The sequence below is a fragment of the Mobula hypostoma genome, chromosome 23 (assembly GCF_963921235.1).
Source record: "Mobula hypostoma chromosome 23, sMobHyp1.1, whole genome shotgun sequence".
Lineage (NCBI taxonomy): Eukaryota > Metazoa > Chordata > Chondrichthyes > Myliobatiformes > Myliobatidae > Mobula > Mobula hypostoma.
This window is the reverse complement of record NC_086119.1, coordinates 2,031,641-2,058,645: the sequence shown is the minus strand read 5'-3', so window position 1 is coordinate 2,058,645 and position 27,005 is coordinate 2,031,641. Positions and strand designations below refer to the sequence as shown.

At 46.4% G+C, this 27,005-nt stretch overlaps 1 protein-coding gene across 3 annotated transcripts in view; it reads left to right on the top strand.

Annotated features, from left to right (window-relative positions):
* smg6 (SMG6 nonsense mediated mRNA decay factor) overlaps positions 1–27,005 on the top strand; it is a 534,055-nt gene that overhangs the window by 312,009 nt on the left and 195,041 nt on the right. For all 3 annotated transcript variants that reach the window (XM_063031015.1, XM_063031016.1, XM_063031017.1), the window contains one exon: positions 11,076–11,277. In XM_063031015.1, the coding sequence (XP_062887085.1) occupies positions 11,076–11,277 (202 nt within the window). The remainder of the gene's footprint in view (positions 1–11,075; positions 11,278–27,005) is intronic.

Sequence of the window (27,005 nt, the reverse complement as noted above, 5' to 3'; positions counted from 1 at the left end):
TAATGGGAATCATTGTGGTACTCTTGAGATCGCTGGAGTATTTACGGGATCTGGGTCACACTGAGCGCTGTGTGGCTGCAGCAGGGTCACATGACTCTGGTATGTCAGTGTCAGGCCCTTCCCCCTACCCCCACCCCCCTCCTTTCCCTAGTCTTTCCTCTGCCTTGCAGCTATAGAACGGTGTTTCTTGGCAGCCGCCCATGGGTTGTATGTGACTTAACTCGTGTAATGGCTTTGGCTCGTAAGGATCTAGAGTCAACAGAGGGGCACAGGGAGGAGGCGAGCAGAGCCTGGAGCGTCTCATGGGCAAGCAAGCAGAGAGGCTGGAATACTAGACTCGAGCCATATCACATCCGTCTGTTGTCTACCCAGCCAGCTTTGGATAAACTCTCTAAGACCAGTGCAATACATCATTCCTTTCTTCTCTCTTTTTTTTCTTTTTTTGCTTTGGGGTCATGTAAAGTTCTGTGTTTGTGCTTTTAACCCTGTAAACACTTTCCTTAAGGCAGCTGGCAACCAAATGCAGCTCTGGTTCCCATTACATCACAGTTTAAAAAAAGTCAAAAAATAACTTCTTACAGAAACTAAACTTTGCTGGAAATTTTCTCTCAGCAAAAAAAAAGCCTATTTAAAAAGCAACAGATTTGCCACCGTGGTAAGTGAACTGTGGTCAGGAGTGTGTTGTGCTTAAGAGGCTGGCTTTGCATCTGTCCCGACGTAGAGTGCGTGGCAGAGGCAGGTCAGAATGAAGATGAGGTAGTAACAAAGGAATTAGTCAACTTCAAGAGTGAGCTTACATTTATCTGAAGCTTTTCATGACCCTCTGATATTCCAAAATGATTCATGCTACTAGTGAGAAGCTTAGGAGAAGCGAGATGAATGTCCAAATGATCTGTGTGTTGGTGACAGGGGGGAAACTAAGCAGGAGAGACCCCAGATTTTCTCTGTATTGTCTTCTAATTACTTTTGTCTGCCAGAACAAGTAGATAGTTTAGTAGAGCAAAAGGCAAATTGCTGGAGGAATTCAGGTAGAATCATAGGGTCACAGCGCATTACAGCATAGAAACAGGCCCTTCAGCCCATCTAGTCTGTGCTAAACTATTATTCTTCCTAGTCCTATTGACCTGTACTTGGACCACGAACCTTCATACTACTCCTATGACTGACAAATAACCCATGTGGAAAAGAAGCAAACTGTAAATACAAAAAAAAACCCACAAATTTATATATAAATAAATAGATAGATAAATAATCCTGAGGACATGAGTTGTAGCGTTGCCAAAAGTGAGTCCATAGGTTATGGAATTAGTTGAACTGAGTGAAGTTATCCACGATGGTTCAGGAGCCTGATGGTTGAAGAGTAATAACTGTCCCTGAACCTGGTGGTGTGGGACCTGAGGCTCCTGTACCTTCTTCCTGAAGGGAGCAGAAAAAAGAGAGCATGACCAGGACAGTGAGGTTCTTGATAATGGATGCTGCTTTCCTGTGACAGTGTTTCACATATATACGCTCAGTAGTAGTGAAGGCTTTCCTTGTCAAGGACAGGGCTGTACCCACCACTTTGTACACAGTGTGCTTTTTCTTTCTCGGGCTTTGCTGTTTCCATAACAGGCCATGAAGCAACCTTTGTGCATTTGGAAGTTTGTCAGTCAATGTCCTCGATGACATGCTGAAGCTGTGCAAACTTCTGAGAAAGTAGAACAATTGATTACAGGGTGCTGTGGCACCGGGGGAGCTGCCCGTCACGGTGCCTGTTTTTGGGAGGTGACCAAAAACAGGGGGAAGCCCAAAGTTTCTGTGAGTTCTGTTCAAAAATACATTTAAAACACTGGATAGGTGGACAGGTGATTTATCAGGCTGAGGGCAGATTGTTCCTTGGGTCCAGCTGGAGGTAAGATTAGAGAAGGTACATCTCTAAAGAAGCATGTCAAAGGGTCACCCCGAGGAGTGTAATTATCAACTGATTTCAAACATTGAAAACCTAAATAGTTAAAGGAAGAATTCTGTGCAGAAAAGTATTTTGTAGATCAGTGTGAACGGCCCTTTATATCAGGATGCTGCCTGGATTCGAGAGCATGTCTTCACAAGATAGGTTGAGTGTGCCAGCCTTTTCTCTTTAGGACGAAGGAGGATGAGAGGTGATTTGATAGAGGGTCTGCAAGATTTCAAGAGGCATCGATAGAGTGGACAGCCAGATACATTTTCCCAGGGCAGAGATGGCTAATATGAGGGAGCTTAATTTAAGGTGATTGGAAGAAGTATAAGTCAGAGGTAGGGTTTTTTTAAACAGAGAGCGGTGAGTGCATGAAACTCCCTGCCAGGGGTGGTGGAGGAGGCAGATGCATTAGGGACTTTAGAGGCCCCTAGATAGGCACATTTATGATAGAAAATTAGAGAGCTATGTTGGAAGGAAGGGTTAGATTGATCTTGGAATAGGTTAAAAGGTCAGCCTGTGCTATGCTATGCTGTTCTCTGTTCTGTGTTGTGGTTTGAATCACAAACATGAGTTTTTGGCTTAGACTGCAGAGAATTGGACAATTGGAGGCAACTTTCTTTTGTTGAGGAAGTCATAGTGATTGTGTGTGAACTTCAGAGCTAATGCTGTAGGTTCCATCCTTTGAGTGCATTGTAGTGGGATGCCAGCTCACTGGTCTCGCTGCATGCTCGTCACCACATACTGCTGATGGGGGTTCATCACCACACGAATGGTTGTAGAGTTATTTCACCAGTGCTGTTTATGAAAATTGGTGTGCGTTTTATCAGGTGAATTGGATTTGCTGTTGTGATGAAGATGCTAAGCTGAGTGAAGTTGCTGACAGTGGATCGTAAGGCATAGGAGAATAAATAGGCCACTCGGCCCCTCGAGTCTCTTCCACCATTCCATCATGGCTGATTTATTATCCCTCTCAACCCCATTCTCTTGCTTTCTTCACATAACCTTCGACATCCTGACTATCAACCTCTGCTCTAAATATTCTCAATGTCTTGGCCTCCACAGCCATTTGTGCCAGTGAAATTCCATAGATTCACCCCCTTCTTGCTAAAGAAATTCCCTATCATCTCTGTTCTTAATGGATATCCCTCTAGTCCGAGGAAGCATGCTCGCCACATCCACTCTGTGTAGTCCTTTCAATATTCGATGGGTTTCACTGGGATCTCCCCTCTTTCTTCGAAACTCTCGTGAGGACAGACCCAGAGCCATCAATTAATACATTAACCCTTTTATTCCCTGAATCATTCTTGTGAACCTCCTCTGGAACCTCTCCAATGCCAGCATAACTTTTCTTAGATAAAACTGCTCGTAATCTGACCAATGCCTTATAAAGCCTTAGCATCACATTCTTGCTCCTACATTCTAATCCTCTGTAAAATGAAGGCTTACATTGCATTTGTCGTCTTATCACCAACTCAACCTGCAAATTAATCTGTAGGGAATCCTCTGATTTTTGAATTTTCTCGCATTTAGAAAATTGTCTGTGCCTTAATTCCTTCTACCAAAGTGCATGACCATACACTTCCCAACACTATATTCCATCTATTACTTCTTTGCCCATTCTCCCAATCTGTTCAAGTCATTCTGTAGACTCACTGCTTCCTCAACGCTACCTGCCCCTCCACCTATCTTTGTATCGTCCGCAAGCTTGACCACAAAACCATCAATCCGTCATCCAAATTGTAATAGTTACATTTAATGTCAGAGAAATGTATACAGTATCCATCCTGAAATTCTTTTTCTTTGCAAACATCTACGAAAAACAGAGTGCCCCAAAGAATGAATGACAGTTAAATGTTTGAACCCCAAAGCCCCCCAACTCCCCCCTTACACGCATAAGCAACAGCAAAGCAACGACCCCCTCCCCCACCAGCCAAAAAAGCATTGGCACCCCCCCCACTGAGCACTCAAGCATGCAGCAAAGCATCAATAAAGACAAGACTTGCAGTACCCCAAAGATTACTCATTCACCCTGTAATTCGACATACCACAGGCTCTCTCTCTTCCTAATAAGAAAAAAAAGGTGACCCCGTTTCACAGTGAGAGGGGAGACATAGCAAAAACAACTTGCCGATTTATGGTGTTAGAAGTCTGTTGTGTCACTTTTTCCGAACTCGGGTCTCTGGGCACCTTGCTGCTTCCGATTTTCCGTGTACTCCCATGACACATCAGGTGGCGGCGGCACTGACCTCGAATCCACTCACCTCCAGAGCCATGAAAATCCGGCACTCTGAAGGTGTGCTTGTCTTCCAGGCCGTGTCCTTGGCATATCGAAAAGCAACCGGTCGTGAGGCCCTGAGAGTGGGTCCCATTTCCGCAAAGAACCAAAGTCAGCATATAACTTCAGTCAGCAAGTGAAAAGAAGCTTTCCCAACACTGAACCCTGTGGCACATCACTTGTCACCAGCAGCCAAACAGAAAAGGCTCTCGGCCCGAAACGTTGACTGTACCTCTTCCTAGATATGCTGCCTGGCCTGCTGCGTTCACCAGCAACTGTTATGTGTGTTGCTTGAAATTCCAGCATCTGCAGATTTCCTCGTGTTTGAGGCTCTCTTTATTCCCATTCTTGGAGACATTCATCTCATGGAGACTCCTCCACGTTGGCATGCTTGCCACAGTTATGATCACTGTCTCCCAAGGGTTACTTTACCTTAAGCTCCCTGATCAGGTCTTGTTCATTGCACAACACCCAATCCAGAATAGCTGATCCACTAGTTGTTTTGAAAATCCATCTTGTAGACATTTTGCAAGTTCCTTTTGACGTGTGTTTTCTATCCCCAGTTGTAATTTGTTGCCCACATCCTAGGTACTGTTCAGAGGCCTGTATATAACTCCCATAAGGCTATATTTACTCTGGCAGTTCTTTAACTCTACCTACAAGGATTCTACATTTCCCGATCCTATGTCACTTCTTTTCAAAGGTTTCATTTCATTTTTTACCAACAGAACCATCCCACCTCTCTGCCTACTGCCTGTTTTTTTGATTCCAGTGTGTATCCTTGGATGTTAAGTTCCCAGTTGCAATCTTCTTTCAGCCACATCTGAGTGATACTCACAACAACATACCTGCCAATGTTTACAAGAACATCTACCTTATTGTGTATGCTGTGTGCATTCAGATATAGCACTTGCTGTCCTGCATTCATCACACTTTTCAATTTTACACTTCACACTTCATGTTACACTTCACTGTTACTTTGCCCTACCATCTGCCTGTCCTTCCTGACAGTCTCACTACACATTGCATCGACTTGTATACGAACTGCCCCATCCTCTAACCTATCATTCTGGTTCCCATCCCCCTGCCAACTTAGTTTAAATGCTCCTCATCAGCTCTTTCAAATCTGCCTGCCAGGATAGTGGCCCCCCTCGGATTCAGGAGTAACCTGTCCTTTTTGTAGAGGTTATACCTTTCCCAGAAGAGATCCCAATGATCCAGAAATCTGAAACCCTCCTCCTGAACCACTCCCCCAACCACTCATTCATCTGGACTATCATCCTATTCCTACCCAGCCTAGCTCATGGTTCTGGCATTAATCCAGAAGTTACTACCTTGGAGGTCCTACTCCTCAGCCTCTTCCATAACTCCTTATACTCACTGTGCAGGACCTCTTCCCCCTTTCTACCAAAGTCGTTTGTGCCAGTGTGTACCATGGCCTCTGATTGCTCACCATCCCTCCTGAAAACCCTCCTTTTGATCCTCTTGAGGATCTGAGATGTGAAGAAGGTAAACGAGTACAACAAAACTGGGAAGTATTTAGGCACATAACCAGGGAAATTGATCACAAAATGGTAGGTTGGTTAATGAGTTCAGGTGCAAAGAGACTGGGGTGGTGATATAAGAAGGGAGAGGTATAAATGGGTTCAGGAACAGAGAGATTGAGATGATTGTACAACAAGAGAGAGGTATAACTGGGTTCAGGAATGGGCGATTGGGTGGTTATATGAGGGAGAGAGGTGTAAATGGGTTCAGGAGCAGGGGACTGGGGTGGTTATATAAGGAGAGAGAGGTATAAATGGGTTCAGGAACGGAGGACTGGGGTGGTTATATGAGGGAGAGAGGTACAAATGGGTTCAGGAGCAGGGGACTGGGGTGGTTGTATAAGACAGAGAGAGGTATAAATGGGTTCAGGAACGGAGGACTGGGGTGGTTATATAAGGAGAGAGGTATAAATGGGTTCAGGAACGGAGGACTGGGGTGGTTATATGAGGGAGAGAAGTACAAATGGGTTCAGAAGCAGGGGGACTGGGGTGGTTGTATAATGACAGAGAGAGGTATAAATGGGTTCAGAAGCAGGGGACTGGGGTGGTTGTATAATGACAGAGAGAGGTATAAATGGGTTCAGGAACGGAGGACTGGGGTGGTTATATGAGGGAGAGAAGTACAAATGGGTTCAGAAGCAGGGGGACTGGGGTGGTTGTATAATGACAGAGAGAGGTATAAATGGGTTCAGGAGCAGGGGACTGGGGTGGTTATATAAGGACAGGGGTATAAACGGGCTTAGGAACAGACTGAGGGGACTGTGGTGGATATATAACGAGAGAGACAGAGATATAAATGGGTTCAGGAGCAGGGAGATTGGGGTAGTTATATAAAATTGGCAGAGCAAGTTCTGACGATTTAAAAAATAAAAAGCATATGAGATTCTTGGCTTTATTAAGAGAAGACAAAAGCCAAGAGGTTATGTTAAAGCTTTCTGAATCATTTGTTGAGCCTCACCGGGGGTAATGTGTTCAGGTCTGGGCACCACACCGTAGGAAGTGCAGAAAAGATTGATTAGAGTGGTTCTGGTGTAGACATTTCTGTTCTTTGAAGACGATGGGGTGATTCTTGGGGCAGTAGAGTTAGAGAGTTTAATAAACGTTCAAAATCATGAAAGATTTAGTTGAAAAAATAAGGAAAATTGACACCTTCGACGGCTGGAGGCTTGGTGATCAGAGGGGACCAATTGAAGATGTTGGCAAACAAGGAAGGAAGATAAAATTGTTTTTGTACAGTGAACTGTGATCTTGTCTTTGCTGCTGGTAAAGAGAGTGCAGCTGGAGTCAACACCAACTCTCGAAAGGGAATCGCTTAGGAAACAGAAATTAAGAGGGCATTCAGGAAAGAGGAGAGCTTAAAAAACAGAAGCCCAGTGCGATAAATGGCCACCAGTACAGGACCCCACACTTCCACATCAGGTCACTACACCTCCAGTGCACGTCCCCTCACCTTCCAGTACACGTCACCAAACCCCCAGTACATGTCCTCTCACCCCCAGTACACGTCACCTCCAGCACACGTCACCTCACCCCCAGTACACGTTCCCTCATCCCCAGTACACGTTCCCTCACCTGCAGCACACGTCACCAAACCCCCGGTACACATCACCTCACCCCCAGTACACGTTCCCTCACCTCCAGCACACGTCACCAAACCCCCGGTACACGTCACCTCACCCCCAGTACACGTCACCAAACCCCCAGTACACGTTCCCTCACCCCCAGTACACGTCACCAAACCCCCAGTACACGTTCCCTCACCTCCAGCACACGTCACCAAACCCCCAGTACACGTCACCTCACCCCTAGTACACGTCACCAAACCCCCAGTACACATTCCCTCACCTCCAGCACACATCACCTCACCCCCGGTACACGTCACCTCACCCCCGGTACACGTCACCAAACCCCCAGTACACGTCTCCTCACCTCCGGCACACGTCCCCTCACCCCGGGTACACCTCACCAAACCCCCAGTACACGTCACCTCACCCCCAGTACACGTCCCCAAACCTCCATCACATGTCCCCTCACCTCCAGTACACGTCACCAAACCCTCGGTACATGTCACCTCACCCCCAGTACACGTCACCAAACCCCCGGTACATGTCACCTCATCCCCAGTACACGTCACCAAACCCCCGGTACACGTCACCTCTCCCCCAGTACACGTCACCTCACCCTCAGTACACGTCACCTCACCCCCAGTACACGTCACCAAACCCCCAGTACACATTCCCTCACCTCCAGCACACGTCACCTCACCCCCAGTACACGTCACCAAACCCCCAGTACACGTCACCTCACCCCCAGTACACGTCACCAAACCCCCAGTACACGTTCCCTCACCCCCAGTACACGTTCCCTCACCCCCAGTACACGTCACCTCACCCTCAGTACACGTCACCAAACCCCCGGTACACGTCCCCAAACCTCCAGTACATGTCCTCTCACCTCCAATACACGTCCCCTCACCTCCAGCACACGTCCCCTCACCTCCAGCACACGTCCCCTCACCTCCCATAACCTGTCCCCTCACCTCCCATAACCCGTCCCCTCACCTCCCATAACCCGTCCCCTCACCTCCCATAACTCGTCCCCTCACCTCCCATCACCCGTCCCCTCACCTCCAGCACACGTCCCCTCACCTCCAGCACACATCCCTCATCCAGCACACGTCCCCTACCTTCCATAACCCGTCCCCTCACCTCCAGCACATGTCCCCTACCTTCCATTACATGTCCCCTACCTTCCATTACATGTCCCCTCACCTTCCATTACATGTCCCCTCACCTCCAGCACATGTCACCTCACCTCCAGTACACGTCCCCTCACCTCCATCGCAAGTCCCTCATCCAGCACACGTCCCCTCACCTCCAGCACACGTCCCCTACCTTCCATAACCCGTCCCCTCACCTCCAGCACATGTCCCCTACCTTCCATAACCTGTCCCCTCACCTTCCATTACATGTCCCCTCACCTCCAGCACACGTCCCCTCACCTCCATTGCAAGTCCCTCATCCAGCACACATTCCTCATCCAGCACACGTCCCCTCACCTCCAGCACACGTCCCCTACCTTCCATAACCCGTCCCCTCACCTCCAGCACATGTCCCCTACCTTCCATAACCTGTCCCCTCACCTTCCATAACCCGTCCCCTCACCTCCAGCACACGCCCCCTCACCTTAAATGCACCCCATTGTTAGGAATAAGAGTTCGGGAAGCTAGTGTGATGGATTTGCCAGCTGCTGTGGGGCTGAAAGCATGGAGGCATCTTCTGCTGGATGGGAAGTCAGTCTGCAGCCATGTGTCCAGTTTGCAAACTGTCTGGATCCCCTGCCATAATCTGGGGATGACCAGTATTTCTCAGTCATCTTTTGCAGACCAGATCCCAAGGAGAGTCAGTAGCTTTGAGGAATGTACCTTGGAAAGAGTTAGTACGTCAGGGACTGTACCCCAGGGAGAGTTGGTTCATCTGGGACAATCGGTACATTAGGGACTATATCCTGGGGAGAGTTGATACATCTGGGACTCTACCCCAGAGAGAGTTGGTACATCAGGGACTGTACCCAGGCAGAGTCTGTGTCTTTGGGTACTGTACCCCAGGGAGAGTCAGTACCTTCAAGAAATGATACAAGGGAATGTCCGTGGTTTTGAAAGAGAGAAGATTGATGGACAATTGAGAAATGACAGGGGAATAATTATGTAAAACAAGACAATATTTGCGTGTGGGGACTTGCTGCCATGTCTCCATTGGTTTGTTGTTGAGGTTTGAGAGACGTTGACCTGAAGGAGCTTGTTGTTCTTGGCCTGTAGTTATACCCACGGGGGTGCTGTCACTCCCAGCTTGTTGGCATGTTCAAACATACCCTGCTTAGCTGGCTCCCTTAAAGCTGCATTGGGACAAAATTCCTCTGAAATTTGCAGGTAATTTAACTTCCCTTGTAGAGCAGTGGGTTTAGACTTAAAGACACAAACTGCAGATGCTGAAATTGGGAACAAAAATCAAACTGCTGGAGGAACTTTTTCAAGTGTTGAGCGGCATCTGTGGAGGGAAAAGGACAGCTATTATTTCAGACTAAGAAACTTCATCTAAACTCTGATTTTTTTCCTTTATCATTCATACCTTCCTTCACTGTATCAAAAATTTTTCATTCAAAGCAGAACTGCATGAGGCAGTTAAACATGAATGTAGAAATTGGAAGGTTGTGAGGTTAAATCTACATCAAGTTTATAAGGGCCTGTAGTCAGGAGAATGTTGCCTACAATGGTGCAGCCCTCCTACAGTATGGCACTGCAGCGTCAATCTGGCTTCTGTGGGTAGGGTACCAGGAGTGGGAATTGAACCCATAATGTTCTGAGAGAGGTTGCCCACTGAGCCAGTGTGTGTCAGTAGTTTACTGGTTCCCAAGTGTAGTTACAACTGCTGGTCACCATGGGAACATGAGTCTCCTCGGAGACGTGTCCGTATTTGCAGCATTCTTGGAGGGGGTGTGCCCACCTTTGTAGAGGACCAGGCTGTGTGTCCATGTTTGAGGGATCCCTGAGGTCTGTGTGTCCCGCTTTGGGAGTGGCCTTGGGGTGTGTGTCCATCTTTGCACAGGTCCTGACATGCGGTATGTGCTGGGATGTCTTCCTGTGTTTGTGGATGATCCTGGAGCAGATGTCTGTGTTTGCAGCCAGCCCCAGGGCATGTGTCTGTGTTTGAAGGGAGTCCTGGAATGCATGCTGGTGTTTGCAAGGGGTCCCAAGGTGCATGATAGTGTTTGCAGGGAACTCTTAAGTGGTTCTGAATTTGCAAGAACATTCCTGGTCATATGTGTGCTCACAAGGAATAACGAGAAATTGTCAGAAATCTGCAGCGTATGGAAAATTTGAAACAACCTGTGCCGAGATGAGGTATCAACAACTGAACGCAATACATCACCCGGAGGGTGTGCGTGCAGGGCTGCTGGGAATTTGTTATGGAAATGCTTTTTCAGAGAAACCCTTAATGTTCTGGGTAATGGGGTGTAAAATACATTGGGTATCTTTTGAAAAGTGGGTGAGTGCTAAGAGGAACAGGAGTGTCGAAGTCTCAAAGTCACAACACCTGCGTCTGTTTCTTTTTTCCTAATTGGGTAATCGTTTGAGACCAAAATCCGGAACTGTTCTTGCACTGACTTAATAAAAACATCATCTGTTTTTCTAGTTCCAAATGAATGTTTTATTATTAACAATGTCTTTACATCCTAAAACACTTTGCTGAGCATCGTTTTCATCTCCCCAGTGAGCTAACCTTTGACTCTTGTTCCTTTCTGCTGGATTTCCTCTGTTCAGAATTGCCATCGACGTGTGGGCCACGTTGGCAGAGTTCTGCAACGTTTTCACAGCCGTCAACCAGTCCGAGGTACCGCTGTACAAGGACCCGGATGAGGACCTCACCCTGCTTGTTCTGGACGAGGACAAGATCCTCTCAGGCTTTGTTCCTCTCCTGGCTGCCCCTCAGGACCCTTGCTACGTGGAGACAGCCGCAGATAAGGTCAGCCGGGGGGCACACTGTAAACTCTTGTTCCTGGGAAGGCTTTTTTTAAACAGAATGTGATTAACTCAGTGAGGGTGTAAAGGGAAAACGGTGACCTCAACATCTGACATCTGTCTGTACAGCACCAGTGTCATGAAAAGCACCTCTTCCTGTAGCGTGCATTCTGTGGCATGCTTTGTATACACTGCCTTCCCTCCTTGTCTAAATAGCTAGTGTTGGCCACCCTGCATTCCTCCAAACGGAGGCTGTCAGACCCTGCCAAGGCTCTGTGCTGGGCTGTCATCCAAATCCCCTGGGCTAATATCACCATCCCAGAATATGATTTTCTTTAGGCTTGGGGCTGAACCTCAATCAAACTCTGACTGCCTCCTGTCCTGTAAAAGCTGCTGGGGCTGAATTCGTTGACTTCAGCTGTTAGATTTGATGCATTTTTAAAGCAATGTCAGAAGCACAGACATAGGAATTTATCCGCACATAGATAGGTGCATTCATCATGAGCCAACTCTGATGCCCAAGACTTTCATGCCACCACCAACAGACTGACTGGCTCCACCGTGATTGCATGGGCTGCTTGTGGTATGATATTGACCTGCTGAATCATAAAGATCAGCTTTATTTGTCACATGTACATCAAAACATTGAACCATACAGTGAATTGTGTCGTTTGCATTAAAGACCAACACAGTCTGAAGAGGTGCTGGGGGCAGCCTGCATGTGTTGCCACACTGATGCCAATAGAGCATGTCTACAACACACTAAACCTAAAGCATATGTCTTTGGAATGTGGGAGGAAACCAGAGCACCCAGAGGAGACCCATGCAGTCATGGGGAGAAGGTACAGATAGTGGTGGGCAGTGAACCCTGGTTGCTGGTGCTGTAAAGCTTTACACCATCTGGTAGACTACTGGCTAGCATCGCAGTACAAAATTGTTTAGGAATCTTAGATTGTTTTCCCAGCTTGAGTTACCTTAACAGGTAACAGGCTGCCTCAGCTGACTGAGACATTCAGGTCCTACAGAGCCCTGCATACCCTGATCCTATTTTGTGGTGGAATGTTGAGCTTGTAAGGAGTCGAGGTGTTAGAGTGAGCCTCGTGATCCTCTAAATCACCAACAGTTCTGATTGCGTTCCATGTGTGTACACGGCTCAAATGTGATGCCCCCTTCTTTGACAAAACCGCACACCAACGCTCACAAGCAACTTCACAAAGGTACCAAAGTCGTCCAAAATACTCTTCTTCACCTTGGGCCCTGAAGAGGAATCAAGGACTTCAGAAGAGCTGGCGAGTTAGTAAGAGGAGAAGAAACTTTACCCTTCACTCTCAGTCTCCTGACACTGCATGCTCCAGAGCCTGCCTGGATCAGGAACAGGCACTTTGAACAAAAAAATGTGTATCAGCTTGAAAAGTCAGGACATATTTTGGCATGAATAAATTGTAGACTAAGTCTGGTACGGAATGATCTGCTCTTTGGGGAGAGTGAGCTGTTGATTTGTGGAGGCATGATGTTCGGCTCAGCAGGTGTGCAGCATCGAATCACTGCTCCAAGGCTGTTAGCTTTAGCCTATGGGGCAACCTTCCCTTAGTCTTGGCTTCTCTGAAACTTCCCTCTGTTTGAAATGTATAGAGGAGCCATACTGTCCCAAACACAGAGCCTGAATGTGTTCGCATGTAACACAGTACCACAAGTTAAACTTGGCATCTCTACAAAGAATTGGCCTTGAATATTCTAATGTTAGAATCCAGAAAAAAAATTGCTTATAATAAGTATCCCGTTTTCTCTTTGTAATTTTAAAGTGTATCAGCTACTGTTGTCCGGTGCTGTAGACAATGTGACAGGAAATCATATCGGATCAATGGCCAGGTGGCTGATCTGATGAATCTGTGATTAGAGTCATAGAAAAGTATAGCACAGAAACAGGCCCTTTGGTCCATCTAGTCTGTGCCGAGCCATTTAAACTACCTATTCCCATAGACCTGCAGCGGGACCATAGCCCTCCATACCCCTACCATCCATGTACCTGTCCAAGTTTCTCTTAAACATTGAAATCAAGCTTGCGTGTATCACTTGAGTTGCAAGCTCGTTTCACACCCTCGCCACCCTTTGAATGAAGAAGTTCACCCCCCCCATCACAAACAAGAGAAAAACTGCAGATGCTGGAAATCCAAGCCAAGCACACGGAATGCTAGCGGAGCTCAGCAGACCAAGCAGCATCTATCGAAAAAAGGTACAGTCGACGTTTGGGCCGAAACCCTTCGGCAGGACTCCCCATGTTCCCTTTAAACTTTTTACCTTTCACTCTTAACCCCTGACCTCCAGTTGTAGTCCCATCCAACCTCAGTGGAAAAAACTTGCTTGCATTTACCCTATCCATACTCCTCATAACTTTGTATACCTCTGTCAAATCTCCCCTCAATCTTCTACATTTGTCACAATGGGGGCATTGGGAACGGACCCAAATACAAGACACAGACACTGAAGTACAAGGAACAAGATTTGACTAGAGAAAGGACGTGACAGGATACAGACAGGGAGCAGAGACAAGTACGCAGACTTGGGTTTGGACCCCGAACCAGACTGGACAAGGACTCAGAACCTGGGTCTTTCCTCGGGCTCGGGCCGGGACCCGGACCCCAGAACCAGGCAAGGACGTGACATGACTACAGGACTGGAGGCAGGCTGGGGTCTTGGCTCCTGGGGCTTGATGCCGGGGTCTTGGCTCCTGAGGCTTGCGGAGGCTGATAACTCAGAGGCTGGAGCTCAGAGACAGACTGGGAACTGAACATCAACATAGAGCCAGGACTCATCCTTCGAAAAGCTGGGACTCATCTTTAACACAACACCAACATGAGACAGGACAGTACATAGACATAGAGCCAGGACTTATACTTAGACAAGCCGGGACTCAACTTCTTCTCCACACCAAGGTGGGACAGGACCATCCATCAGGTAACGGCAGAACAGCCGGACTTACCCAACAGAAGCAAAGCAAAGACAAGACAAGACAAGACAGATCCCCCTGCAGGGTAACGGCAGAACGGCCTGTCTTACCCCACAGAGGCGAGGACAAGACAAGACAGATCCCCCGGCAGGGCAACGGCAGAACGGCCTGACTTACCCCACAGAGGCAAGGTCAAGAAGAGACAAACACCAAAGAGCGACAGACAGTTCCATCTCTGCATTGGGGTTGCTCCGAGTTGTAGTTACAGCCAGCAACCTAAGCTGGCTATGGAAACAGCCGGATCCCTACCTAGCTTGGAGTGGCTGACGGCCACTCAGCTGGCCCGGGAAACAGTCAAATCCATATCACAAAGACAGCTCTGACTACTGACAGCAAGGATCCATGAAGCGATGGTTCTCTAATGCAGCCTAAAGATGGCAAGTGGCTGCTCTAGTCTTTTACCAGCAGGTTGCTCCCAGGGGATCTTGACAAGTCAAACCAGCAGCTCACACTCAACCCCAAGGCTACTTATATTCCAAGCCTCAAGATGGGAATCTGGTGCCTATGATTAACTCAATCAAAACAAGGGACAGCTGGAAGACCCAGAGTCCTGAGTCCACGGACTGGACTGTGAACAGGAATGCGGACTTCACGGACCAGACCATGACAACATTCTAAGGAATAAAGTCTTAACCTACTAAATCTTTCCTCATAACTCAGGTCCTCCAGACCCGGCAACATTCATGTAAATTTTCTCTCTACTCTTTCAATCTTATTTACATCTTTCCTGTAGGTAGGTGACCAAAACTGCACATGATACTCCAAATTAGATCTCACCAACCTCTTATACAACTTCAACAGAACATCCCATCTCCTGTACTCAGTATTTTGATTATGAAGACCAATGTGCCAAGAGATTCCTTTACAAGCCTATCTATCTGTGATGCCATTTTCAATGAAATATGGACCTGTATTCCCAGAAACCTTTGTTCTACCACACACCTCAGTGCCCTACTGTTCACCGTGTAAGGCCTATCCTGGTTGGTCCTACCGAAGTACAACACCTCACACTTGTCTACATTAAATTCCATCTGCCATTTTCAGCCTATATTTTTCAGTTGGTCCAGATCCCATTGCAAGCTCTGATAATCTTCCTTGTTGTGCACTACACCCCCAATCTTAGTGTCATCCACAAATTTGCTGATCCAGTTAACCATATTATCATCCAGATCATTGATATAGATGACAAACAACAAAGGACCCAGCACCAATCCCTGCGGCACACCACTAGTCACAGGCCTCCAGTCAGAGAGGCAATCCACTCTGGCTTCTCCCACAAAGCCAATGTCTAGCCCAACTTACTAGCTCATCTTGAATGCTGAGCAACCGAACATACTTGACCAATCTCCCATGTGGGACCTTATCGAAAGCCTTGTAGACAAGTCCGTTGCCTTGCTTCATCAACTTTCCAGATAACTTCCTTGAAAAACTCTATAAGATTGGTTAGACAACAACCTCCCACACACGACACCATGCTGACTATCCCGAATCAGTCCAGTTTGGTGAAGCTTGCATTTGCTTGCAGAAGCGGTTTTGTGAATACAGTGTGTGTCCTGGTGTGGAGCCTTTAAGACCACAGAGGTTCAGCTCTGACTTCTCCCTGGCTGAATTGTCCTGTCAGCCGGGACAGCCATAGGTACACTACTGCTGCCTTCAGTGCTGCTACAGTAAATCAGCGAGGATGATTACCATCGTATCACCCCTGCTGAAAATTGTGTGTGTGTGTGCTCTGCCTGTCTGTGTGAACTCGGCCAGTGTTTGCCTCACCTTTGATTCTGCTCTGGTGATGACCATGCTGACTCTGCCTGCCAACGTTCCCATCTGTTGGCCATTCCAGTGGCACCCTAATCCAGGAAGAAAGAGACACTTGCAAATGGCTGACTGCATCTTTTCTCTGAGCCTTAGGGTCAGATGCCTGGTCATTAAGTGAGAAATCTGAGACTGAGTTATATTTCTTTATACTGTTTGAGCAAGGGAATCAAATTCTCATACTGTTGAGCTCTAACAGTTGATGTGAATAGATGTAAATGATGAAGAAGTTCTGTGTGAGCAGTCCTGGTCACTGCACTATGTGGAAGGATATACTGGCATTTGAGGGAGTGTAGAGGAGCTTATCCATGCTGGCCTGAGGCAGGATGCTCTCCATTGCCTTCTGATACCTAAGCCTTTCACCATAGAGTCCTACCCCAACTCAGGCATGCCAACCAAGGCGCCCACCTAAACTAATCCTATTTGTCCCATTTCCCTCCAAACCTTTCCTACCCACGTACACCCAGATGTCTTTTAACACTCTGTACTTCTTAGTCCAAACTTCAAAGTAAACTTCCAAGAAAATTTATTTTCAAAGTACGTATATGTTGAATAAACTCTTCTTAGGGTTCCAGACAGGTCCAGGTATCGATTATAACTGCTGCTTCAATTACAAACTCTGTTATAACAGGAAGCTCAGAGACCTCTGCCTGCACCCTACCTTGTGCAGCTGGATCCTGGACTTCTTATCAGATCACCGACAGATGGTGAGGATAGGCTCCCTCACCTCTGCCCCTCTGACCCTCAACACAGGAGCCCCTCAAGGTTGTGTCCTGAGTCCCCTCCTCTACTCCCTTTACACCCACGACTGTACTGTCGCACACAGCTCCAATCTGCTGATCAAATTTGCAGATGACACAACATTGATCGGCCTTATTTCTTGCGGTGACCAGACAGCCTACAGAGGAGAGGTTGACACCCTGACACGGTGGTGCCAAGATAACAACCTCTCCCTCAATGTCCAAACAACAAAAGAGCAGATTGTGGATTACAGGAGGAATGGAGACAGGCTTGCCCAGATCAACATCAATGGGACGGCAGTTGAGTAGTTTCATTTTCCTCAGTATACACATCACTAAAGGTCCTTCCTGGATTATACACACTGGCTGTGTAGCAAAAAAAGCACAACAGCATCTCTTCCACTTCAGGTGACTAAAGAAGTTCGGTATGAGCCCCCAGATCCTCAAGACCTCTACAAGGGCATAATTGAGAGCATCCTGACTGGCTGTATCACTGCCCGGTACGGGAACTGCATCAACCTTAATCGCTGGTCAGAGAGTGGTACGGACAGCCCAGCACATCTGCGGGGGTGAACTTTCCTCCATTGAAGACATTTACAGCAGCAGATGCGTAAAGAAGGCCTGGAAGATCACTAGGGACACCAGTCAACCCAACTATAAACTCACAGCTGTTTCCATCTGGCAAATGGTACTGTGGCATTAAAGCCAGGACCAACAGGCTACAGGGTAACTTCTTTCTACAAGCCATTAGACTTAAAATTCATGTGTCTGTATATTGTGACGGAGTCATAACGCAAAGATTTTTACTCCCTCACATTGTGGGATGGATGTAAGATTTAAATAAATTCAAATCAATATATGTACCTGGCTGGAAGCCAAAGAAGAGTTTATTCGTCATATATGCTGGGGAAGTACTGGATCCTTTTTTACATATAGGTCACCATTTACAACCCTGAGATTCACTTTTGTGCGGACATTTGCAGTAAATCCAACAAACACAATAGAATCAATGAGAGACTGTACCCAACAGGACAGACTGATAACCAGTGTGCAGAAGGCAAATAGAAAAGTGCAAATAGAAAAAGAAAAAGGGAAATAATCATAATAAATAAACAATAAATATCAAGAATATAAGATGGAGAGTATTTAAAAATGAGTCCGTAGGTTGTGGGAACGGATGGGTGACGGGAGGAGTGAAGTTATCCCATTGGTGGAAGGGTTATTACTGTTCCTGGACCTCGTGGTGTAGGTCCTGGTCCTGAACTGCTGAGGAAATACTGGAATGGTAAAATAGTACAACCAGGGAAGTTACAGCTATTGTAAAAGCAAAAGAAAGGGCATACAACAAAGCAAAAATTAGTCGGATGATAGAGGATTGAAAAGTTTTTAAAAACCTACAGAGAACAACAAAAAAAATTATTAGAAGGGAAAAGATTAAATGAAGCTAGCAAATAATATCAAAGTGGATAGCAGAAGTTTTTTCAAGTATATTAAAAATAAGAGAGATAAGAGTGGATATAGGACCGCTAGAAAATGAGGCGAGAAATAATAACGGGGGACAAGGAGATGGCTGATGAACCAAATGAGTATTTGCATCAGTCTTCACTGTGGAAGACACTAGCAGTGTGCCTGATGTTGTAATGTGTGAAGGAAGAGAAGTGGCTGCAGTTACTATTACAAGAGAGAAGGTGCTCAAAAAGCTGAAAGACCTAAAGGTCACCTGGACCGGATGAGCTGCACACTAAGATTCTGAAAGAGGGAGCATTAGAGATTGTGGTGGCATTAGAAATGATCTTTTAAAAATCATTGTACTCTGGCATGGTGCTTGAGAACTGGAAAATTGCAAATGTCACTCCACTTTTTCAGAAAGGAGGAAGGCAGCAGAAAGGAAATTACAGACCAGTTAATCTGACCTCAGTTGTTGGGAAGATGTTAGAGTCAATTGTTAGGATAAGGTGATGGAGTACTTGGTGACACAGGACAGGATAGTACAAAGTCAGCATGGTTCCCTTCAGGGAAAATCCTGCCTGACGAACCTTTTGGAATTCTTTGATGAGATTACCAGCCAGATAGATCAAGGGGATGCAGCGGATGTCATATATTTGGACGTTCAGAAGGTCTTTGACAAAGTGCCACACATGAGGCTGCTTACCAAGTTAAGAGCCCATGGTATTACAGGAAAGTTACTAAGATGGTTAGAGCATTGGCTGATTGGTAGGAGGCAGCGAGTGGGAATCGTTTTCTGGTTAGCTGCCTGTGACTAGTGGTATTCCGCAGGTGTCGGTGATGGGATCATTACTTTTTATGCTGTATATGAATGATTTAGATGATGGAATAGAAGGCTTTGTTGCCAAGTTTGCAGATGATACCAAGATTGGTGAAGATTGGTAGTGTTGAGGAAACAGGCTGCAGAAGGATTTAGACAGATTAGGAGAATGGGCAAGAAAGTGGCAAATGAAATACAATGTTGGAAAATGCATGGTCATGAACTTTGGTAGTAGAAATAAATGTGTGGACTATTTTCTGAACGGGGAGAAAATCCAAAAATCTGAGATGCAAAGGGACTTGGGAGTCCTTGTGCAGAACACCCGGAAGGTTAATTTGCAGGCTGAGTCAGTGGTGAGGAAGGCAAATGCAATGTTAGCATTCATTTCAAGAGGTCTAGAATACAAGAGCAGGGATGTGATGCTGAGGCTTTATAAGGCACTGGTGAGGCCTCACCTTGAGTATTGTGAACAGTTTTGGGCCCCTCGTCTTAGAAAAGATGTGCTGGCATTGGAGAGAGTCCACAGGAGGTTCACAGGGATGATTCCAGGAATGAAAGGGTTATCATACAAGGAACGTTTGCTGGCTCTGGGTCTGTACTTGCTGGATTTCAGAAGGATGAGCGGGGATCTCATCGAAACCTTTTGAATGTTGAAAGGGCTAGACAGAGTAGATGTTGAAAGGATGTTTCCCGTGGTGGGAGAGTTTAGGACAAGAGGGCACAGCCTTAGGATAGAGGGTTGCCCATTTAAAACAGAGATGTGAAGAAATTTCTTTAGCTAAAGTGTGGTGAATTTGTGGAATTTATTACCACAGACAGCTGTGGAGGCCAGGTTGTTGGGTGTATTTAAGGTAGAGCTTGATAGGTTCTTGATTGGACATGGTATCAAAGGTTACAGGGAGTGGGGCTGAGGAAGGGGAAAAAAGGATCAGCCATGATTGAAAATGGTGAAGCAGACTCGATGGGCTAAATGGCCTAATTCTGCTCCTATGTCTTATGGGACCACAAACTGATGTCCCTTCTAAGTCGCAAGAAGTCCAGCACTGCTATCAGCTCTGAACTCTCAGAAACCACTGGAACCCAATTACACCCCTCTAACAGTCTGGAGAAACCTTGTCAGAACTGGTATTCATGGAAGAGTTGCTGTCAAAACGTCATTCCTCCAAAGTAGAAACAAAGCCAAGAAACTCACCTATGTACAGAAACACAAGGACTGGGGTGGTGAAAGATGTTGGACTATGTGCAGCAGATGGGATATGTTAAATTGGCATTGTGGTTGGTGTAGACATTGTGGGATGAATGGCCTGTTCTTTTGCTGTACTGTTCTATGTTTAAAGGCCTGCTATTATTCAGCCTGCCAAACGTCAATTCCGATTTCTAAAAGCCAAATCTGTTCCCATCCATTGAAATTGGCCATACTCTAATGGACTTTTTTTATCTTGAAATGCTTTATGTCCTTTTCCATAATTATGGTAAATGTAATTATATTATGATTGCTGTTTTCTGTGTGTTCCTCACTGACATCTACTCTACTTGCTACAGGAGATCAAAGGTTCATTTTATTGTCAAATGATGCATGTACAACTCTGATATTTGTCTACTTCAGATAACCATTAAATACAGAAAGACCACGGGTGTTGATGTAAGAAAAGATGTCAACTCCCCCCCCCCCACATGCTAGCATAGAAAAGATAAGAAATAAAACTTGCAGACCCCAAAATCCCCCTCCCCCACAGCCACAAATCAGCCACAGTAACAATCTCCGACCCCCTTCCCTCGCAGAAAAGAACAGTGGCAATAGCACCAAACCCACCCCCCACACAAAAACTTAGCAGATCACCCACCCGCCAATCGTCCACAAGAAAGAAAACACCAAAAACCTGAAGGAAACCAATATAAAGTATAGTCCAATAATCATATAAATCTCAGTATGGGAAAAGTCTTTTCAGTTGCACTTGAGGAGAGTGATCACACAAACTCAGTCCTTCCATAAAGAGTGACTGCCGGCCCGGGTGGGAGAGCTGCTGGTCCCGCGGATGATGGTCTCCGTTGGGAGCCATTGCTGACCTCCTCTGTATTCACCTTGATGCTTCAGTCTTCCTCACCTCTTCGAGATGGAGTCATTCATAACCCCGCACCTCATCTCTGGAGTTTTCCACGAGTCAGTTTGTGTTCTTGGTCCTTTTCATTTCGTTCCCCAATCTCTAATCTCCACGAGGCGGCTCTCCGGACACAGCATAGCTCTGGGTTCTTTGATCAAGTTCCAAAATGTACGTCACAGGCTCCAACAGTTTGCATAACACAAACAAGACAGAGAACAAGCAGAAGGCAAATAGAAGAAGTGAAATAATTGGAGAGATTTGCTATCTGGAAGATGTCGCCCGAGGAATCATTGTTTGCTGGCACTATCTTGACTGGAAGAATCCTTAAAGGTTGGCTTGGATGTACAAACACTTTACCCTGGTGCATCTGTGTCAAACTCTAGACTTCCCCTTCTTCACTTTGGAAGAGCTACTGCTATTGGAGCTCAGACTGGGATCTTTATTGCTTGACCTGTAGAAAAGGAGATACAGAACTATGTGCCGCTGCAAGTTGTGAGGGAAGTCTCCAGCTCACTTCCCCTTCTCTGTTTGCTATTGGATCTAATTCTTATTGTAACCTGGACAAGAGGGAACTGAGTGCTGTCGTCTTTCATCTCTGGAACTTGATTTCACATTCATTAATGCGACTTCAAATAAACGTCTGGTCCCCATGGACACAGAATTGTTAACTATCCTTCAACTAGTGAGGAGTATGGCCTTGGACTTTAATAGTTTTATGTTTTGGGTGCGACTGAGAATGCTACTGTGTGGTCAGTGTTGACCATTCAGATTCTGTTCTTGTCAATATGAACACAATGGGTCATTCTTCACAGATACTACCTGACCTGCCGAATGTTACAGAAATTTCCTTTTCATTTTAGACTTATAGCATCTGTTGGTTTTTACTTCAAAATCAGATAGTTTGCTCACTGCAATTTGGTGTAGCTGCTTCTCGCCATCCCACAGTTGAAACATTATGAAAATTGGAATGTTGAGTTAGGCTTCCACAAAGAGGAAGAAGGCTGGGGAGAGTGGAGAAGACTCAAGTCTTTTTTTTATATAATGTATATTCTTGGTTGTCTCAGCACATTAACGGGTAAGAAATTTAACATTAATGCAGTACTGCAGGATAAATGTTTGCTGGAAACATTAGACTGCAATTTTGCAGCATCAAGATACACAGTAGTTAAACAGTTGGTTTGCTGTAGTTGAGTTCATTGTATGGCATTGACCAATAACTTCCCACACTTATTGGATTCTGTGTCCTCCACATTACTTATTCATTCTCTGTCTCAAGACAACTGCCATAAAAGTGTGCGAGGGAATTTGTGAAACATTTTACAATGTCAAAGTTGAAAGTCAAGTTTATTGTCATCCATACGCGTACATGTATTGCGTGCTCAGGTGCAATGAAAAACCTACTTGCAGCAGTATCACAGGCACGTAGCATTAAATAATTAACATTCACAAGAAGAACATAAATTATACACAATTTTGTATGTTTGTCAGACCCAAGTTGTGTCCATAGACCCAAGACCCAAGGGCAACGTTGTGTATCTGGTATTTGGTTCAGTAATTGATGCTGCCCAGAATTGAAGAATCAGCCATTTTGGAATTATTGTGGCATGGAAGATCTGTAGTGCCTGGAATAGTTTCATTCCCATACAGATCCCTGGCTGTAAGTATAAGAGTTGCGGGAAGCTCAGTACGTTGTTGCTTTCTCTCGTGTGGCCAGACACCACCTATACTTACTGCCATGGTCTCAGGTGATATAGTGCTGTCTTATTGTCTTTCTCTTGTCAGTTCTAAACATTCACTGATGTATGCCTGTTGTCCTCAGAAATGTGACCCATCCTACCCTGGTGATGGCCCAGGTTTGTCTGCTGTTAATCGCTAGGGCCAGTGACAAGGGTAATAGAGGTGAGTTGGGTCTTTGAGAGGAAGTGGTGGTTAGGTGGGGACTGGTTTCAGGAGGAAGGTGTTGAAGGATTGATGATGAAGGTAGAAGGGAGGAATTTAACATTCACACGGTATTGCAAAGTAAATGTTTGCTTGATACATAACCTTGTTCCACTTTGGTAGCAAAGAAGTGACAGGCAATTATCCAGTTCAGCTTCTGACACACCTGGTCAGTTGGCCCCTTGCCAGGTTGTTGCCAGATTATTTTTAAGTGAGTCTCCTGGCAGTCAAACACTTCTGCCATTTTGTGCTGTGTGACCGATGGGGAAACGTGAGACATTATAAGCAGATGACATGTCATAGAAAGCATTCTTCACTGAGGAGACTCTGATCTTCTGTTATGATTGGCTGAAGGCCAGTCAGCATTACTCCAGGCGTTTTCTGAGGTGGGGCAGGGGGTTTAAACAGGTAATAAAAGTAACTTAATACTTCAGTTTTAAGTAATTGCCCAAGAGTCCCACAAATAACATGCCAAGGTGTTTAACTCTTTGGTGACCCAGACAGAAACTGCATCCAATGCTCTTGTGTTTATTGTGAAGACCATTGTGGACCAGTGTGCCAACAGTGAGTTGCTGGTGGAGGCTCGGCTGCATGTACCTAGAGACCGGGTCTTCAGAAGCCCAGAGCATCAATGGCGGCAAGTACATTTCAGACTTAGATGTTAAAGCACTCACTGAAGCTGGGGTTACAGGTGGGACTTGGTGTTGAGGTAGAACATAAGCTTCTTGAATGATGGAGCTAATGCTTCTTGTGATCTCATTTTCCTCACACTGTATAAGGGGGCCACGCAACTCCTGCATTTTAGAGATACTGTGCAATATGAGTCTCTTCTGACGCAGTAAGACCACACTGTCCAAATTCACTCATTAAACCCGAGCATCATGAGGAAACCCATGCTGCCACAGGAAAATGTACACACAGTGGCGGGAATTGCGTTATCCTAACTGTTATGCTGCTATGCCCCTTGCTTCCTTGTAACCTGTTCCCTCTCATATGCCCACCTACGCTAGGGAAGACTTTTAGAGGAACCGATTACATAAAATAGTACAGCGCAGGAGAGGCCATTCAGCCGGTAGCGTTATGCTAAACTAATGCAACCAGTGGCACCTAATTAATCTAAACCCACTTCCCGGTACATTTGCCATGTATCTTCCTCCCTTTGCAGATTCATGTGCCTGTTAAAGGGTCTCTGAAACACTCCTGTCTGCCTCCACTGCTGGCCCAGCAGCACATTCTGGACCCCCACCACTCTCTCTGTAGAAAACTGGCCCTGCACAATTTCTTTGTACTTTCCACCTCTCACCTCAGATACGTGCCCTCAATCCTGGAAAATGATACTGGCTGTCAACTTCTGCCTTGCATAATTTTACAAACTTGTATCTCCCCTACAAACAAGCAGCTGTTTGGGATGTGACGGGAAACTGTTGCACCTGGGGAAACCCACACAGTTCTTGATTGAACTTGGCATGAAAGGTTATGGGGAGAAGGCCAGGAACTGCGGTTGAGGAGGAGGGGAAAAAATAGGATCAGCCACAATTGGATGGTGGAGCAGACTCGATGGGCTGGATGGCCTAATTCTGCTCCTATGTCTTATGGTCTTATAGTTGTAGTTAGGACATGCAAACTCCACACAGTAGCTGGGTTGCAGCAACTGATCTCGTTGTCTCTGAGCCTGTTCTGGTGAGCAGCTCCTCGTTCCTTGCGGTTTGGTTGAAATATTTAAAGAGAATTCTTGCAAAGCGAGCAGTAGCTGAGAAGGCAAACAACAGGAGTTCTGCAGATGCTGGAAATTCAAGCAACACACATAAAAGTTGCTGGTGAACGCAGCAGGCCAGGCAGCATCTGTAGGAAGAGGTGCAGTCAACGTTTCAGGCCGAGACCCTTCGTCAGGACTCACTGAAGGAAGAGTTAGTAAGAGATTTGAAAGTTGGAGGGGGAGATCCAAAATGATAGGAGAAGACAGGAGGGGGAGGGATGGAGCCAAGAGCCGGACAGGTGATAGGCAAAAGGGATACGAGAGGATCATGGGACAGGAGGTCCGGGAAGAAAGACAAGGAGGCGGGGGGGGACCCAGAGGATGGGCAAGGGGTATATTCAGAGGGACAGAGGGAGAAAAAGGAGAGTGAGAGAAAGAATGTGTGTATAAAAAAAAAGTAACAGATGGGGTATGAGGGGGAGGTGGGGCATTAGCGGAAGTTAGAGAAGTCGATGTTCATGCCATCAGGTTGGAGGCTACCCAGACGGAATATAAGGTGTTGTTCCTCCAACCTGAGTGTGGCTTCATCTTTACAGTAGAGGAGGCCGTGGATAGACATGTCAGAATGGGAATGGGATGTGGAATTAAAATGTGTGGCCACTGGGAGATCCTGTTTTCTCTGGCGGACAGAGTGTAGATGTTCAGCAAAGCGGTCTCCCAGTCTGCGTCGGGTCTCGCCAATATATAAAAGGCCACATCGGGAGCACTGGACGCAGTATATCACCCCAGTCGACTTACGGGTGAAGTGTTGCCTCACCTGGAGGGACTGTTTGGAGCCCTGAATGGTGGTAAGGGATGAAGTGTAAGGGCATGTGTAGCACTTGTTCCGCTGACACGGATAAGTGCCAGGAGGGAGATCAGTGGGGAGGGATGGGGGGGACGAATGGACAAGGGAGTCACGTAGGGAGCGATCCCTGCGGAATGCAGGGGGGCGGGAGGGAAAGATGTGCTTAGTGGTGGGATCCCATTGGAGGTGGCGGAAGTTACGGAGAATAATATGTTGGACCCGGAGGCTGGTGGGGTGGTAGGTGAGGACCAGGGGAACCCTATTCCTAGTGGGGTGGCGGGAGGATGGAGTGAGAGCAGATGTGCGTGAAATGGGGGAGATGCGTTTAAGAGCAGAGTTGATAGTGGAGGAAGGGAAGCCCCTTTCTTTAAAAAAGGAAGACATCTCCCTCGTCCTAGAATGAAAAGCCTCATCCTGAGAGCAGATGCGGTGGAGACGGAGGAATTGCGAGAAGGGGATGGCAATTTTGCAAGAGATAGGGTGAGAAGAGGAATAGTCCAGATAGCTGTGAGAGTCAGTAGGCTTATAGTAGACATCAGTGGATAAGCTGTCTCCAGAGACAGAGACAGAAAGATCCAGAAAGGGGAGGGAGGTGTCGGAAATGGACCATGTAAACTTGAGGGCAGGGTGAAAGTTGGAGGCAAAGTTAATAAAGTCAATGAGCTCAGCATGCGTGCAGGAAGCAGCGCCAATGCAGTCGTCGATGTAGCGAAGGAAAAGTGGGGGACAGATACCAGAATTGCCACGGAACATAGATTGTTCCACAAAGCAAACAAAAAGGCAGGCATAGCTAGGACCCATACGGGTGCCCATAGCTACACCTTTAGTTTGGAGGAAGTGGGAGGAGCCAAAGGAGAAATTATTAAGAGTAAGGACTAATTCCGCTAGATGCTCTGAAACTTTTCGATGGTTTTAAGTTCCCTGGCCCCCACCGCTTTATTTTCACCATGGATGTCCAGTCCCTATATACTTTCTTCCCCCATCAGGAAGGTCTCAAAGCTCTACGCTTCTTTTTGGATTCCAGACCTAATCAGTTCCCCTCTACCTCCACTCTGCTCTGTCTAGCGGAATTAGTCCTTACTCTTAATAATTTCTCCTTTGGCTCCTCCCACTTCTTCCAAACTAAAGGTGTAGCTATGGGCACCCGTATGGGTCCTAGTTATGCCTGCCTTTTTGTTGGGTTTGTGGAACAATCTATGTTCCGTGCCTATTCTGGTATCTGTTCCCCTATTCTGGTATCTGTCCCCCACTTTTCCTTCGCCACATCGACGACTGCATTGGCGCTGCTTCCTGCACGCATGCAGAGCTCGTTGACTTTATTAACTTT